Source organism: Hippocampus bargibanti, linkage group LG11 (assembly GCF_051943395.1).
Source record: "Hippocampus bargibanti isolate YZ-2025 linkage group LG11, ASM5194339v1, whole genome shotgun sequence".
Lineage (NCBI taxonomy): Eukaryota > Metazoa > Chordata > Actinopteri > Syngnathiformes > Syngnathidae > Hippocampus > Hippocampus bargibanti.
In genome coordinates, this window is record NC_142744.1 from 1,755,699 (window position 1) to 1,769,625 (window position 13,927).

The 13,927-nt window shown below is 38.4% G+C and overlaps 1 protein-coding gene across 2 annotated transcripts; it reads left to right on the forward strand.

The window, feature by feature from the left end:
• Positions 1-2,597: 2,597 nt before the first annotated feature.
• On the forward strand, positions 2,598-13,760 carry dars2 (aspartyl-tRNA synthetase 2, mitochondrial). Of its 2 annotated transcripts, XM_089007426.1 has the most exons (17): positions 2,598-3,138; positions 3,404-3,503; positions 3,617-3,683; positions 3,806-3,907; positions 4,751-4,846; positions 4,917-5,040; positions 5,855-5,901; positions 5,988-6,094; positions 6,188-6,257; positions 7,131-7,310; positions 8,376-8,483; positions 8,581-8,643; positions 8,730-8,882; positions 10,568-10,786; positions 11,807-11,917; positions 12,820-12,895; positions 13,256-13,760. In XM_089007426.1, the coding sequence occupies exons 1-17, from the start codon at positions 2,949-2,951 to the stop codon at positions 13,465-13,467; spliced, it is 2,025 nt and encodes a 674-aa protein (XP_088863552.1). In that variant the 5' UTR covers positions 2,598-2,948; the 3' UTR covers positions 13,468-13,760. The 2 variants fall into 2 exon arrangements, with proteins under 2 accessions (XP_088863552.1, XP_088863553.1); XM_089007427.1 differs by lacking the exons at positions 2,598-3,138; positions 3,404-3,503; positions 3,617-3,683 and having other exon boundaries at positions 3,824-3,907; positions 4,719-4,846.
• Positions 13,761-13,927: the final 167 nt, after the last annotated feature.

Consider the following 13,927-nt stretch of genomic DNA (forward strand, 5'->3'; position numbering starts at 1 on the left):
AATGTGTGTGTTTGTGTGTGTGGTTAATGAGAGGAAAAAATTCATACCACAAAAAAGTCAAATGATCTTTTAACCAAATTCACCGTAGGGGTGAGGACTTTGAATGTACCCATCCAGAGTCCTCACTCTTGCTGTTATTTCAGTTTCAAGTCCACTTTTTATTTCTTTCTTTTTAAAGAAGTTGAAGTGGGAAATGGGGTGATATTTACTGTTCAAATGGAACACTAGTTCTTCTCTAAACTTGTCAGCAATGGTGGTCCTCACTCCTTATGTGGAGTTATCGGACCTCACAAAACCATTGAAACGGGAATGTGTGTGTGTGTGTGTGTGTGTGTGTGAATAAGCGGTAAAAAAAAGAGTGAAATATGATCTAGAATAGTGGTCGCCATCAATTTCCAGCAGCGGCTGCTGATGGCGCTGTTATCAGTCGATCGTGCGGCTTGATGACTTGTGAAGTCATCACTTTAGCTCCTCTTGACATCACATATTGATTAGCTCACTGGAAGAAGGATGATGGATGAATGAGCAGATAGACGGACAGATGGACAAGATGGAGGAGGAACCTGATCTGAATGAATATACATGCGACGGAGTTCGTATCGTATAGCTAACGCACAAAAAAAAAAATCCTGTGACTGTAAAGTGCCCTTGAGAGTTTTGAAAAGCGCTTAGAAATTAAATGTATTATTATTATTATTATTATTATTATTATTAAACACTGGGGCACTTTCAAGGTCAATTTGGTGGTCGCGTGGTGGACTCTCCTATAGCACGGATGGAAAATGTCATTTTTATGTGTAAAGATAAAAATATACTACTCAATTCTGTGTATTTCTTAAATTAGTGACATTCAGTGTATTAGCAAACTAGCTATCTAGCTATCTAGCTAGCTATTGAATTTTGTGTATTTATTTAATTAGTGACATTCAGCGTATTAGCTAAGGAGCTATCTGGCTGTCTAGCTAGCTATCCATTAATTAAATTTGAAATTAATTGCAGTATAGAACAGAGCAAAATGGGGGTTGTTTATCTCCCATTGAGCTCCAAAGCTACAAAAAAAAAGCTTCCATAACCCGTGAGTGGCACTGCTGTGATCGATGACAATGTCGCCTCCTTTTCGCCGGTGGAGGAGCGGAGGTGGGGGGGTGTTGTTAAATGAAATGCTTTGTGTGTGTGTGTGTGTGTGTGTGTGTGTGTGTGTGTGTGTGTGTGTGTGTGTGTGTGTGTGTGTGTGTGTGTGTGTGTGTCTGTGTGTGTGTGTGTTCTTTGTAAAACTGTGCCTCCATTCACAGCTGCTTGTGTGACGTCACGGTGAGCACCGACGCTTCGGTATTGATTCCCACGTCCACAAACACGTCAAAAACAAACAAAAGGCAGGCGTCCATTGTTGTTTGTTCAAAGTCAAAGAAGAACATTTTAGACTTTTGGATCACACATTTTCTTTTGGTTCCGCGTACCATCGTGTGTGTGTGTGTGTGTGTGGTCCGGGACGCCATTTCATAACACGAATAATGTCACCGGCTTCGCCGTTGTAACCGAACTCTGCTAGCTCCCTCCCCCTCCAGTTACCACAAATTGCGAGATACTAGTGGAAAATGGAGCCTCGCACAAAATGGGGGGATGGGGGAACACCGCATCAATCACAGATCAGCGGATCATTCGCATCAATGAACTCACACGCACACACACACACACACGGAGAGGGTGCGGCTATGAGGTCATCGTCGATGCAGGAGAAGGAAATAGGAGGTGAGGGAAGGGTGGAGAACTAGGTCACCAGGTGTCGTTTTCATTTTGATTCACTTTTAATTCCCATTTCTTAGACTGATACGAGTCCGTCGAAGGGAAATTCCAAAATGGTGGTTGTGACTAACAACACTTCCCTGTTGTTTTTATTGCATCGTTGTCATTTAAAATGATGGATGGAATCGGGCTAAGCAAAGGCCAGAGTCACAAATATGCCGCCCGTTGGGAGGAGGAGGAGGAGGAAGAGTTGTTTGTGTGTCTGACTGATTCCCAGCTGACTCCAGCTCGGGGAGAATGTTGCCGTCACCCTCAAGTTTGCCATTTAAGCAGCCCACTTGGGTGTCGATGGGAGATGCAAATTTATGTATGAAACCGAAGGACAATTATGAGTGTGCGCTCGAAATTCTGCTTAGCACCAAGAGACACAACAAGATAACAGTACAACAAAGCAAAAATATATATATAATATTGTAAATAATATTGTAAACAATGCCTAACAACGCTGCAATTTGAGTGTTTCGTGCTATGCTCTCGTGATATAATTGAGACACGGAAAAAAAATTTACACGTACATCAGCGCCACTCTGTGGACAAAGAGTAGATCGCAGCATCTATGCCAATACGTACTGTAATTGAATCGTGAATTTCAAACGAATAATAATAATAATAATAATAATAATAATAATAATAATAATAATAATAATAATAATAATACTGGAATAATACTGGAAGCTGTCTTGTCGGAGCCGTTTGGCGGCGCTCTTGGTTGAATTTTCGAATACACTCAAGAGAAGAAGAAATTGGACGAAACCATTTGTGTTAAGCCGGGGGTGCGCAACTCTGCATAAAGTTATGTATGGCGTTTCCCAAGGATAACACTCAGTTTGGTTTGGTGTCTGGGGGTAAAATGTCGACTTTTTTAAAGAATAGTTAAACTTGAAGAATATCTTCGCTAAGGCAGTGAGTGAACGACAACCGGCCCGGCACGAGAAAGTGAGAAATTGGACCAATCCGGCTTCTCTCCGTTTGGGTCATATGTAACCAAAACATAGTTTGATTGAATCAGAAATTAATAAGAATATGACCTCGAACAGTTTGTCCAAAGTTCGTTTGTTAGACTCTGAAGGCAGAAAATATGTTGCATGCCTTGATCCTCTAAACGAGGCATACCCAACGCAGAGAAATTCTCTTTACGCAGTACAATGAATGAATGCATAATGGCCACAACGTGCAGATATATGATGCAGAGGACACTTCGTGCACTTGGAGCTCGTGGAATTTCTTATCGCCACGTAAAATCGACCTCAGGTGAAGGAAACTTTATCCGGAGACCACAAATCAAACACCTGAGCTGTTTTAACAATTCCCAAGCATCCTACTCTTCGATCGCAGGTAATTTGCAAGCAAAATTCGGTGTCGATACAGTCAGTCAGATTTACACGAAGCGGATTATCAGCGTCTGTCACACATAATTGCATTTTGTTTCTTTTGTCTTTTTTTTTTTAACTGTGTGTCAAAAGAGACAACCGTCAAGAGCAGGATAACTTTTGCATTGAACGGCATAACTAATATAGAGTATTCAGTAACAGTTTATTGTAATTAAAATATCGTAAATAAAGTGTTAACAATGTTACTGTCACTTTGTTTTTGTCCTCAGGAAGCAGTTCTTTGTCTTTTAGGAGTCACGCATGCGGACAACTGAGATCTGAGCATATTGGAGAGAAGGTCACGTTGTGTGGATGGGTCCAATATATGAGGTTCATTCAAATATAAGTGAAAATAAAAACTGAAGCCAGTAGTTCAATGAAAAGAATTGTAGTAGTACAAGAAAATAGTTTCTGTTTTATATTCCGATTTGTGTCCGAAACAGACAAGACCTGTTTGTCATTCTACGAGATTTCAGCGGCTTGACCCAAGTTCTGATACCTCAGCAGGAAGTAAGGGTTCTATTTTTACCAAAATAAAAACCACTTTTTTTGCCTTTTATTTGACCTAAACGAAAGAAAAACCCAAAATGTTTTACAATTTTGGTGTACATAAAGTCTGTTTTTGTTTTCAGGGTGCAAGCCATCTTAAAAAGGTGCTGTGTAATCTCACAGCGGAGTCTGTCATCAAGGTTACCGGGACAGTTCGAGAGCGGCCAGCTGGACAAGAAAACAAGGTGTTTTAAATGTCACCCCGTTCCATCATCTGCATTTATAATAATAATAATAATAATAATAATAATACATTTCATTTATAAGCACCTTTCAAAACTCTCAAGGTCACTTTACAGTCACAGGATAAAGTTTTTTTCTGCGAGTGAGCAGCGGCAGCCACACGCGCCAGCGTTCATTCAACCCGGAAGTTACTCAAATAGATAGAAAGCTAGCTAGCTAGCCAATCGATAGCCAACAGATACCTAACTAGATAGCCAGCTAGATAGTGAATAGATAGCTAGCTAAATAGCTAGCTAGTCAGCCAGATAGCTAATATATAGCAAATAGATAGCAAATGATCATAATAATAATAATAATAATAATAATAATAATAATAATAACAATAATGATGATAGATAGATAGATAGATAGATCCCCAAATAATCACACAAATAAATTGATTATTATCATTATTATCAGAATGAGAAAACCTTCATTCGTTATTCATTATAGTCCACAGCAGCAATTTGAATTATTATTATTATAGTATTATTTATTTTTACCTAGCTAGATAGCTATCCATCATCCAGCCAGATAGCTTTCAAATCTTTTATCAGCTAGCCAGCCAGATAGCGAGACAGCTAGATAGTTAGACAGCCAGATAGAGAGATTCGATAACTAGCTAGCTAGCTATCTGATATAGACCCGACAGCAAGCTAGCTAGATGATAGATAGCCACCCCGCTAAATAGATAGATCCCCAAAATAAATACACAAGAAGGTTAATTATCATCCTATTTGATTGACAGGCCAATCGTGTGTTGTTTTTTTTGAGATGCTCTCGTCATCTTGTCACCTTGATGCTAGGAGATGCTAACCGGAGACATCGAAGTCCTGGCGGAGCAGGTGGAAGTTTTCAACGTGTGTCGCAAGTTGCCGTTTGAGATTAAAGACTTTGTCAAAGTAAGCGGTTGCGCGTTGCCCTCTCCCGATGTTCACGTCAATCATACGCCATCTGTTCTGTTCGGCCCAGAAATCCGAATCGTTACGGATGCAGTTTCGCTACCTGGACCTGAGGTCACCTCGCTTACAGAAGAACCTCCGACTGAGGTCTCAACTCGTGATGAGGATGAGAGAATATCTTTGTCATCTACACGGTATGGAAAACGGCCATGTTTTTTTTGCATGCGGGCGTCCACTCAGACAATGTGTAAAAATGTGTCCACTTCGGTGCCAGGGTTTTTGTCATTTTCACTCTAATTCCTGGACCCACAGAATATGGACTTTTAGGACTACATAAACATTCAATTCAGCGTTAGAAACCTTAGACTCTGTTCTTTCATCAGGTAAAAAAAAAAAGAAGAATTAATTCCTAAGTTACAGGTAACATCCGAGTTACGACCGGGTTCCGTTCCGTCAAACGGTCGTAAGTCAAATTCTATTCAAAATGGCCGACGTGGAGTTATCTGCGCTTGATATGCGGGCTGCTGTACAAAATACAATACATTGATTTATATAGTGAAGCTGTAACATATAAATCTGTAAAAATTTTAAATTTTAAAATTTACATTTAAATTTAAATTTAAATTTAAATTTAAATTCAATTTAAATTTAATGTTAAATTATAATTTTTTTTTAAATTTAAATTCAATTTAAATTTAATGTTAAATTATAATTTTTTTTTAAATTTAAAATTTCCCTTTTTTTTAATTTTTTAACACAAATACTTATCCTGTGACTGTAAAGTGACCTTGTGAGTTTTGAAAGCGGCTTATAAATGAAACGTATTATTATTATTTTTATTATTATTATTACTATTCTTTGGATTGGATTGGATTTGCCTTTATTAGTCTCACAGTGGAGAAATTTACATTTCACAGTAGCAAAGTGATAATATAATATATGATTATTATGATTATGATTATAATAAATCTGTTCTGTTTTTTTTTCTTCTTCTTTTCTACTTTGTAGGTTTCGTTGACGTCGAAACCCCAACGTTGTTTCGAAGAACACCAGGTGTAAGTACGATCGGATTCCATGTACGATATCTGTAAAATGGCGGTTGCCAGACGTCAATAGATTTCGTCTACCTACCATCACTTAGGGAGCCAAAGAGTTTGTGGTTCCATCCAGGGAACCCGGTCGCTTCTATTCACTCCCTCAAAGTCCTCAACAGTTCAAGCAGCTTCTAATGGTGGCTGGTATTGACAGGTAGGACAATTATTTAAATCATGAGTTAAAAAAAATAACATAAATAAATATGTACATATTTGGTGTAATAGATGCTCATGTATGCGTCGACAGGTACTTCCAAATTGCTCGGTGCTATCGCGATGAAGGCTCCAAACCGGATCGGCAGCCCGAGTTCACCCAGGTAATGAGGTCTTGCCTTCTAGAATGTGTTATTATTATTATTATTATTATTATTATTATTATTATTATTATTATTATCATTTATTTTGTGTATTGTTAATTTTTTTATTTTGTGTTTTTTTCTTTTTTCTTTTTTCTTTTTTATTTTTTCTTTTTTATTTTTTCTTTTTTATTTTTTTCGTCTCACCATCGATTCGTTTATGCCAAGTTTACATGCAGCAGCTCTGTTTCCTTCTTTATTGGACAGCTTGATTGCTTAGATAGTTAGCTAGGTGGCTAATGGCTGGCCAGCTAGATAGCTAGCCAGATGGCTGATGGATAGCTAGCCAGCTATCTGGCTGGCTCTCTATTTGCGGTCTGGCTGACTAGCTGTCTATCTGGCTAGCTATTAGCTATCAATTAGCTAGCATTTTATCTGTTTGAGTTACCTTCGGGTTGAGTGAACGCTGGCACGTGTGGCTGCCGCTGCTCACCCACACAAATACTTATCCTGTCACTGTAAAGTGACCTTGGGTTTTGAAAGGTGCCTATAAATGAAATGTATTATTATTATTATTATTATTATTAGTATTATTATTATAATAATAATTATTATTCTAAATTATATGTATTATTATGTATTATTATTATTATTATTATTATTATTATTATTATTATTATTATTATTATTATTAGCTTGAAAGCTGCGTCATATTCAGTCTTCCTCGAAGCATGGTCCTAATCGTACCTTTTCTACTCGAGCCCCCCCTGGTGGCCGTTTAGAAAAATTACATCAATTGACCTGTTTGAGGGGGAAAAAGTAGCGGTTTATAGTCCGGAATTTACGGTATTTAATTCTTTTTTTCCCCCCCCTCCAATGGCTTTCTTTCTCCAGGTCGACATGGAAATGTCTTTTGTGGACCAGGCGGGCATCATGTCCCTGGTGGAGGGTTTGTTGGAATACTCGTGGCCTGCAGACAAAGGCCCGCTTGCGCTTCCTTTCCCCAAATTGACGTACGAAGAGGCCATGAGGGACTACGGGGTGGACAAACCCGATACCAGGTTTGGCATGAAGGTGCGTCACTTGTGTCTCCTGGTTGACGTCAGGGAATAGAAATCATGACTCTTAGCTAGGTAGCTAACCAGGTAGCTAGTGGCCATTGTTGTCTGGGAAAATGCAAGGATGATTTTCAAATACTCCTACTTTTCTAAATGCGCTAAAGTTAGCCAAGGTATTCGGGAAGGTGAGGATTTTGTGGGGCCCGCCCATGGTTTACAGCAATTTTGTCTGCCACTAGCTACCTGGTTAGCTACCTAGCTAGCTATCTAGTTGCTATCTATTAGCTAGATAGCTATCTGGCAGGCTATCGAGCAGCTATTTATTTGCTATCTATTAGCTCTCTAGCTAGCTAGCTGGCTATTTATTCGCTATCTATCCAGCTGGCTGGCTATCTATTGGCTAGCTAGTTGGCTAACTATCTATTAGCTATCTAGCTGGCTAGCTGGCTATCTATTAGCTATCTATCTATCTAGCTAGCTAGTTATCTATTAGCTAGCTAGCTGGTTAGCTGGCTATCTAATAGCTAGCTGGCTAGCTTTTTATTTATTTGAGTTATTCCGGGTTGAGTGAATGGCGTGTGGCTGCCGCTGCTCACCTACAGAAAAACTAATCCTGTGACTGTAAAGTGACCTTGAGGGTTTTGAAAGGCGCTTAGAAATAAAATGTGTTATTATTTATTATTATGTAGCTAGCTATCTATTAGCTATTTTGCTATCTAGCTACGTAGCTATCTACTAGCTATCTATTAACTAGCTAGCTAGCTTTCTATCTATTTGCGTTACTTCCGGGTTGAGTAAACGCCGGCGCGTGTGGCTGCCGCTGCTCACCCACAGAAAAAAAGTATTCTGTGGCTGTAAAGTGACCTTAAGAGTTTTGAAATGTGCTTATAAATGAAATGTCTTCTTCTTCTTTTTATTCTTATTCTTATTCTTCTTATTATTATTCAGGTAACATCCAACTTACAACCAGCTCAACTTACGACCACCCGTATATGTATTTATATGTCAATGTCCACAATAAGTTGGTTTTGTCAAATGAGATTTTTATTTTTTTTTGTTTTTCCACCATGTTGACTCTCAGCTGATGGATCTTCAAGATGTCTTCCTTTCTACCGATATCGGTTTCTTCAAATCGGCTGTCAGCGAACCGGGAAACTCCATTTTGGCCATTTGTGTGCCCAAGGGAGGAGTAAGAGCAAAGTTTTGTTGTTGTTTTTTTTTTAAGAGAAAAGCAGTACTTTGTTTAGTTTGGTTGTTCTGCTTCCAATTTGCTTCCATATTTTCAGCAACTATTCACAGGGAAAGATTTAGAAGAACTGAAGCAGTCATCCAAGACTCATTTTAACCAGGTATGAGGATGATTGGCGGTTGCCGTGCGAGCCCAAATCGACGTCGTCACCTGACATCAACTTTTTTTTTTTTCTGTGATCCCAAGGAGTTCAGTTTGGTCCTTCTCAGAACAGACGGAACCTTGAAATCTCCTCTGAAGAAACTCTTGTCGGGACCCACCACTGATGCTCTACTGCGCAAGATGGCCGCCCAACCGGGAGACCTCCTGCTGATCGCCGCTGGTCCCCATGACGTTCTGGTTTGAAATTTTGCTTCAGACTTTTAGAATAATAATAATAATCCATTTCAGCCACACGCGGCTGCGTTCAGTCCAACGGAAGTAACTCAAATAGATAGAAAGCTAGCTATCTAGTTAATAGATAGCTAATAGATAGCTAGGTAGCTAGATAGCGAAATAGCTAAAAGATAGCTAGCTATATAAATAATAAATAATAATATATTTCATTTCTAAGCGCCTTTCAAAACTTTCAAGGTCACTTTACAGTCACAGGATGTGTTTTTCTGTGGGTGAGCAGCGGTAGCCACATGCACTAGCGTTCACTCAACCCGGAAGTAGCTCAAATAGATAGAAAGCTAGCTAATAGCCAGCTAGATAGCTAGCTATTAGATTAGTTTTTTTCCATGCTAGGGCTTTGGTCCAGCTTCAGCTGTTGTTAAAGTGCTATATGAACCAATAATAATAATAATAATAATAATAATAATAATAATAATAATAATAATAATAATAATAATAATCATGATGATGATGATGATGACAGTAATAATAGTAATAGTAATAATAATAATAATAGTAATAATAATAGTAACAATAGTTGTAATAAGAGTAGTAATAATAGTAGTAATAAGAGTAATAATAATAATAATAATAGTAATAATCCATTTCAGCCACACGCGGCTGCGTTCAGTCCAACGGAAGTAACTCAAATAGATAGAAAGCTAGCTATCTAGTTAATAGATAGCTAATAGATAGCTAGGTAGCTAGATAGCGAAATAGCTAAAAGATAGCTAGCTATATAAATAATAAATAATAATATATTTCATTTCTAAGCGCCTTTCAAAACTTTCAAGGTCACTTTACAGTCACAGGATGTGTTTTTCTGTGGGTGAGCAGCAGTAGCCACATGCACTAGCGTTCACTCAACCCGGAAGTAGCTCAAATAGATAGAAAGCTAGCTAATAGCCAGCTAGATAGCTAGCTATTAGATTAGTTTTTTTCCATGCTAGGGCTTTGGTCCAGCTTCAGCTGTTGTTTAAGTGCTATATGAACCAATAATAATAATAATAATAATAATAATAATAATAATAATAATAATAATAATACTCATGATGATGATGATGATAACAGTAATAATAACAATAGTAATAGTAATAATAATAGTAGTAATAATAGTAACAATAGTTGTAATAATAGTAGTAATAAGAGTAATAATAATAATAATAATAATTTCATTTCTAAGCCCCTTTCAAAACTCTCAAGGTCACTTCATAGTCACAGGATACGTTTTTCTATATATGGCTATCTAGCTCGCTATCTATCTAGCTATTGGCTATCAGCTAGCTAGCGAGCTTACTTACTTCCAGGTTGAGCGAACGCTGGCGCATGTGGCTGCCGCTGCTCACCCACAGAAAGACTTATCCTGTGACTGTAAAGTGACCTTGAGAGTTTTAAAAGGCGCTTAGAAATGAAATGGATTTTTATCATTATTATTGTTATTATCTCAATAGCACTTGACATGCTTGATTTGCTTTCGCGGGCCGAATAAAATGATGTGGCGGGCCAGATTCGGCCCACGGGCCTTAGCTTTGACACCAGTGGTTTTTAGCGTTTTTTTTTTTTATTTTTTTTTTTTGGGGGGGGGGGGGGCTGAATTATTTATAGCACTTTATCTTTTATTAACCGTCACCTTTCTGCTTTGTTCTCAGCGCCCAATGCTCGGGAGTCTTCGTTTGCAGTGCGCAGACCTCCTGGAGTCTCATGGCTTGACAATCCGTGACGCTTCGGCTTTTCATTTCCTTTGGGTCGTGGATTTCCCCCTCTTCTTGCCCCAAAAAGACAAACCGGAACAGCTGGAGTCGGCCCATCATCCATTTACCGCTCCAGCGCCAGAAGACGCCTCGTTACTCTACACGCAGCCGGAAAAAGTATGTCGCTCTTGTATTTGAATGTTAAAGGACAACCGACACCATTTTTTTGGTTTCCTAACTGACATCAGAAAAACGTTTGATAGCATCTAAAATACCCAAAACACGTAGGCTGATATTTTTAGTCAAATGCAAACCACCAATAAAAATGACATAAAGTGTCCAAAATCTGCAAAAAAATTGAAACCGGAAGTGGCCAGTTTCAGAAGGTCCCGCCCCCTTGTTTGTGGTGTCACGCCAAGATGTCTTGCCTTGCTGGAGAATCAAAACAATCAAACAATTTCTCAGATTCGGAGAAAATGCTTTCTTGTTACTCATCCAGTTATGAATATGATTCAAATACAAGTCTCGTTATATCGATATTCTCAAGAGTCTGAAAAAATATCGATATAACCGGACTATCGATATATCCGATCCTGCGGGCATGTAATTTTCTCCTTGAGTACATAAAAATAGTATCGTAATAAGCAGTACTATCGATATAACCGATATCGATATAACGAGACTTTACTGTAGTTCTGAAGAGGAAAGCATACACGTTTGTCATCGATTAAAGAATTTATTCCGTGTCATTTTGAGGTATCTGGGGGCGGGAAATGTAGCACCAAAAAGAGGCAGAAAATGGCGACAAAGCTCCGTGTAAAGAATTAAGGCTGATTAATTCTTTACACGGAGCTTTGTCGCCCTCTTCTGCCTCTTTTTGGTGCTACACAAAGTTTTCAGACCAAACAAAGTACGGCAAAATGCATTGACGTGATGGAAGCACTTCTACAATGTGTCCTTTTTTCGGTCAGGGGCGTTCCTTCAGTGACGTCACGTGAGGACTCGTCACCAACTCAAAAACAAGACTTCCGGAATATTCAGCGCGAGTCTTAAACGTCAAATATAGCTATATGCGGTGGAATCTTTGTAAAATACGCTCAATATAAGTCATTTGAAGCAATTTTACAAATTATGGACACAACTTGTCCAGAGATGTCGCTTGTCCTTTAAATATTGTCCTTTTTTTTGTCATACCAGGTTCGTGGGCAGCATTATGATCTGGTGTTGAATGGCTGCGAGATTGGAGGAGGTTCGGTTCGAATCCACAAGGCGTCAGAGCAGCTCCATGTTTTAAAGAATATCCTTAAGGTAGGAAAAAACTTTTGTTTTTTTTTTACTTCTTCCTGAAATGTGCAAATTTCCCCCACTGTGGGACTATTAACCCATTCACTGCCATTCCCGAGTGTATTTATTAATTGAAAATATGACGTGGAGTGCCATTGCATTCCCAAATTTATTCGGGTTTTAGTTTTCTTGTAGGTGAGTACTGATAAATAATAATACATTTCATTTATAAGCATCTTTTGAAACTCTCAAGGTCAATTTACAGTCACAGGATAAGTTTTTCAGTGGGTGACCAGCGGCAGCCACACGCGCCAGCGTTCACTCAACCCAGAAGTAACTCAAATAGATAGAAGGCTAGCTAGATAGCTAATAGGTATCTAATAAATAGTTAGCCAGTTAGATAGCTAGATAGCTAATAGCTAGCCAGCTAATAGATAGCTAGCTAGATAGCGAGCCTGCCAGCTAATAGACAGCAAAAACATAGCTAGCTAGGTAACCAGCTAGATAGTTAGCTAGGTAGCCAGCTAGATAGCTAGCGAGATAAGTAACATACATCAGAGAGTAACACACGAGAGTACGTTTGTGTTAGCGCTTTGTTACTGCTTCAACTGTTCAATCAATATGTATTATATTTTGTACAGCCGCCCCCATTTCAAGCTCACATAACTCCAGATCCATATCACTTAGGAATTAATTCTTTTTTTTTTCTGGTGAAAGAAGAGAGTCTAAAGTTTCTTACGCTGAATTGAATGTTTATGTAGTCCTAAAACTCTGTGGCTCCTGCAATTTGAGTGAAAATGACAAAAACCCTGGCACTGGAGTGGACACACGTCTGGCAGTCAATGAGTTAAAGGCTTTGTGATTCTGAAATTCACTTTGCATGGAGAAAAAATCACGGCGGTGGCGTGTTTTTTTTTTCTACTCAGGAGGATCCCGCTGTTCTGTCTCACTTGTTGGAGGCTCTGGATTCTGGCGCACCACCGCACGGCGGTATTGCCCTTGGTGAGATTCCATGCAATGAAATTTCCATTTTATTCCATTTATGGAAAATGTTCTTTGTCTCATGGATGAAACTGGTGAAGACTTTCATTGCATCATCATGATTATTATTATTATTATTATTATTATTGGTTCATATAGCACTTTAACTGACTTTTTTTCTTCTTTTTTAGTAAAACATTTCATGAATAGAGCCTATGAACATTATTTTCATCAAATAAGATAAAATGCAACACTTTTGTCTTATTCTTATTACATGAAAACAATTTCTGCAGATGGATGAAGTCCATTGTTTTTTTTTTTTCCGACATTGTTTTATCACCGAAATAAAACTAAAACTACAATACGCGCATTTTTTTCAAGGTTTGGATCGGCTGGTCTCCATCATGGTGGATGCTTCCAGCATACGTGATGTCATCGCCTTCCCAAAGTCATTTCGCGGTCATGACCTGATGAGTCGCGCTCCAGACTTTGTGTCAGACGAGGAGCTGAAGTCCTACCATATTTCAGTCAAGTGGCCAGAAGAAACAGGAGGACAACCCAATAGGACGTGTCGAAATTTTGAAGAAAAATAAGAAGGGAAGGGAAGGAAATGCCTTCTGTATTGTATTTTATTGATGTCCATTCAAATCAATGGTTGGGGAGATTTTTAACTCCACCCCCCCAAAAAAATTGATTTTTTTTTTACATCTATATTTTTATTTTATTCCTCGACCGTCCTAAATTGGACAGTCGTATTCATGTTATGTTGTCACTATTTTCAATTATTTCTTATTTCAAAGTTTGTTGTCCGAAAAAAAACCATATCACTCCCCCATGTAAATTTCTCCACTGTGAGACTAATAAAGGCATATCCAATCCAATCCAATATCCAATCCATCCGCCCTCATTAAACATATCAATGTTCAATTGTCTTTTTTCAATACAAACCCAAATCGAGTGAAGTCTAAATATTGTGTAAAACATAAAAAAACAGAATAAAACGATTTCCAAATCATCAAAATGTGCGTCGTGAGTCTGTGTCCCACATTGATG

Excerpts from the sequence above, each read along its gene's own strand:
- dars2 (XM_089007426.1), top strand. The coding sequence starts at position 2,949 with ATGAATGAATGCATAATGGCCACAACGTGCAGATATATGATGCAGAGG. Across the intron at positions 5,902-5,987 it reads TGTTTCGAAGAACACCAGGT|GGAGCCAAAGAGTTTGTGGT; the intron begins GTAAGTACGATC and ends ACCATCACTTAG. Across the intron at positions 8,883-10,567 it reads CTGGTCCCCATGACGTTCTG|CGCCCAATGCTCGGGAGTCT; the intron begins GTTTGAAATTTT and ends CTTTGTTCTCAG.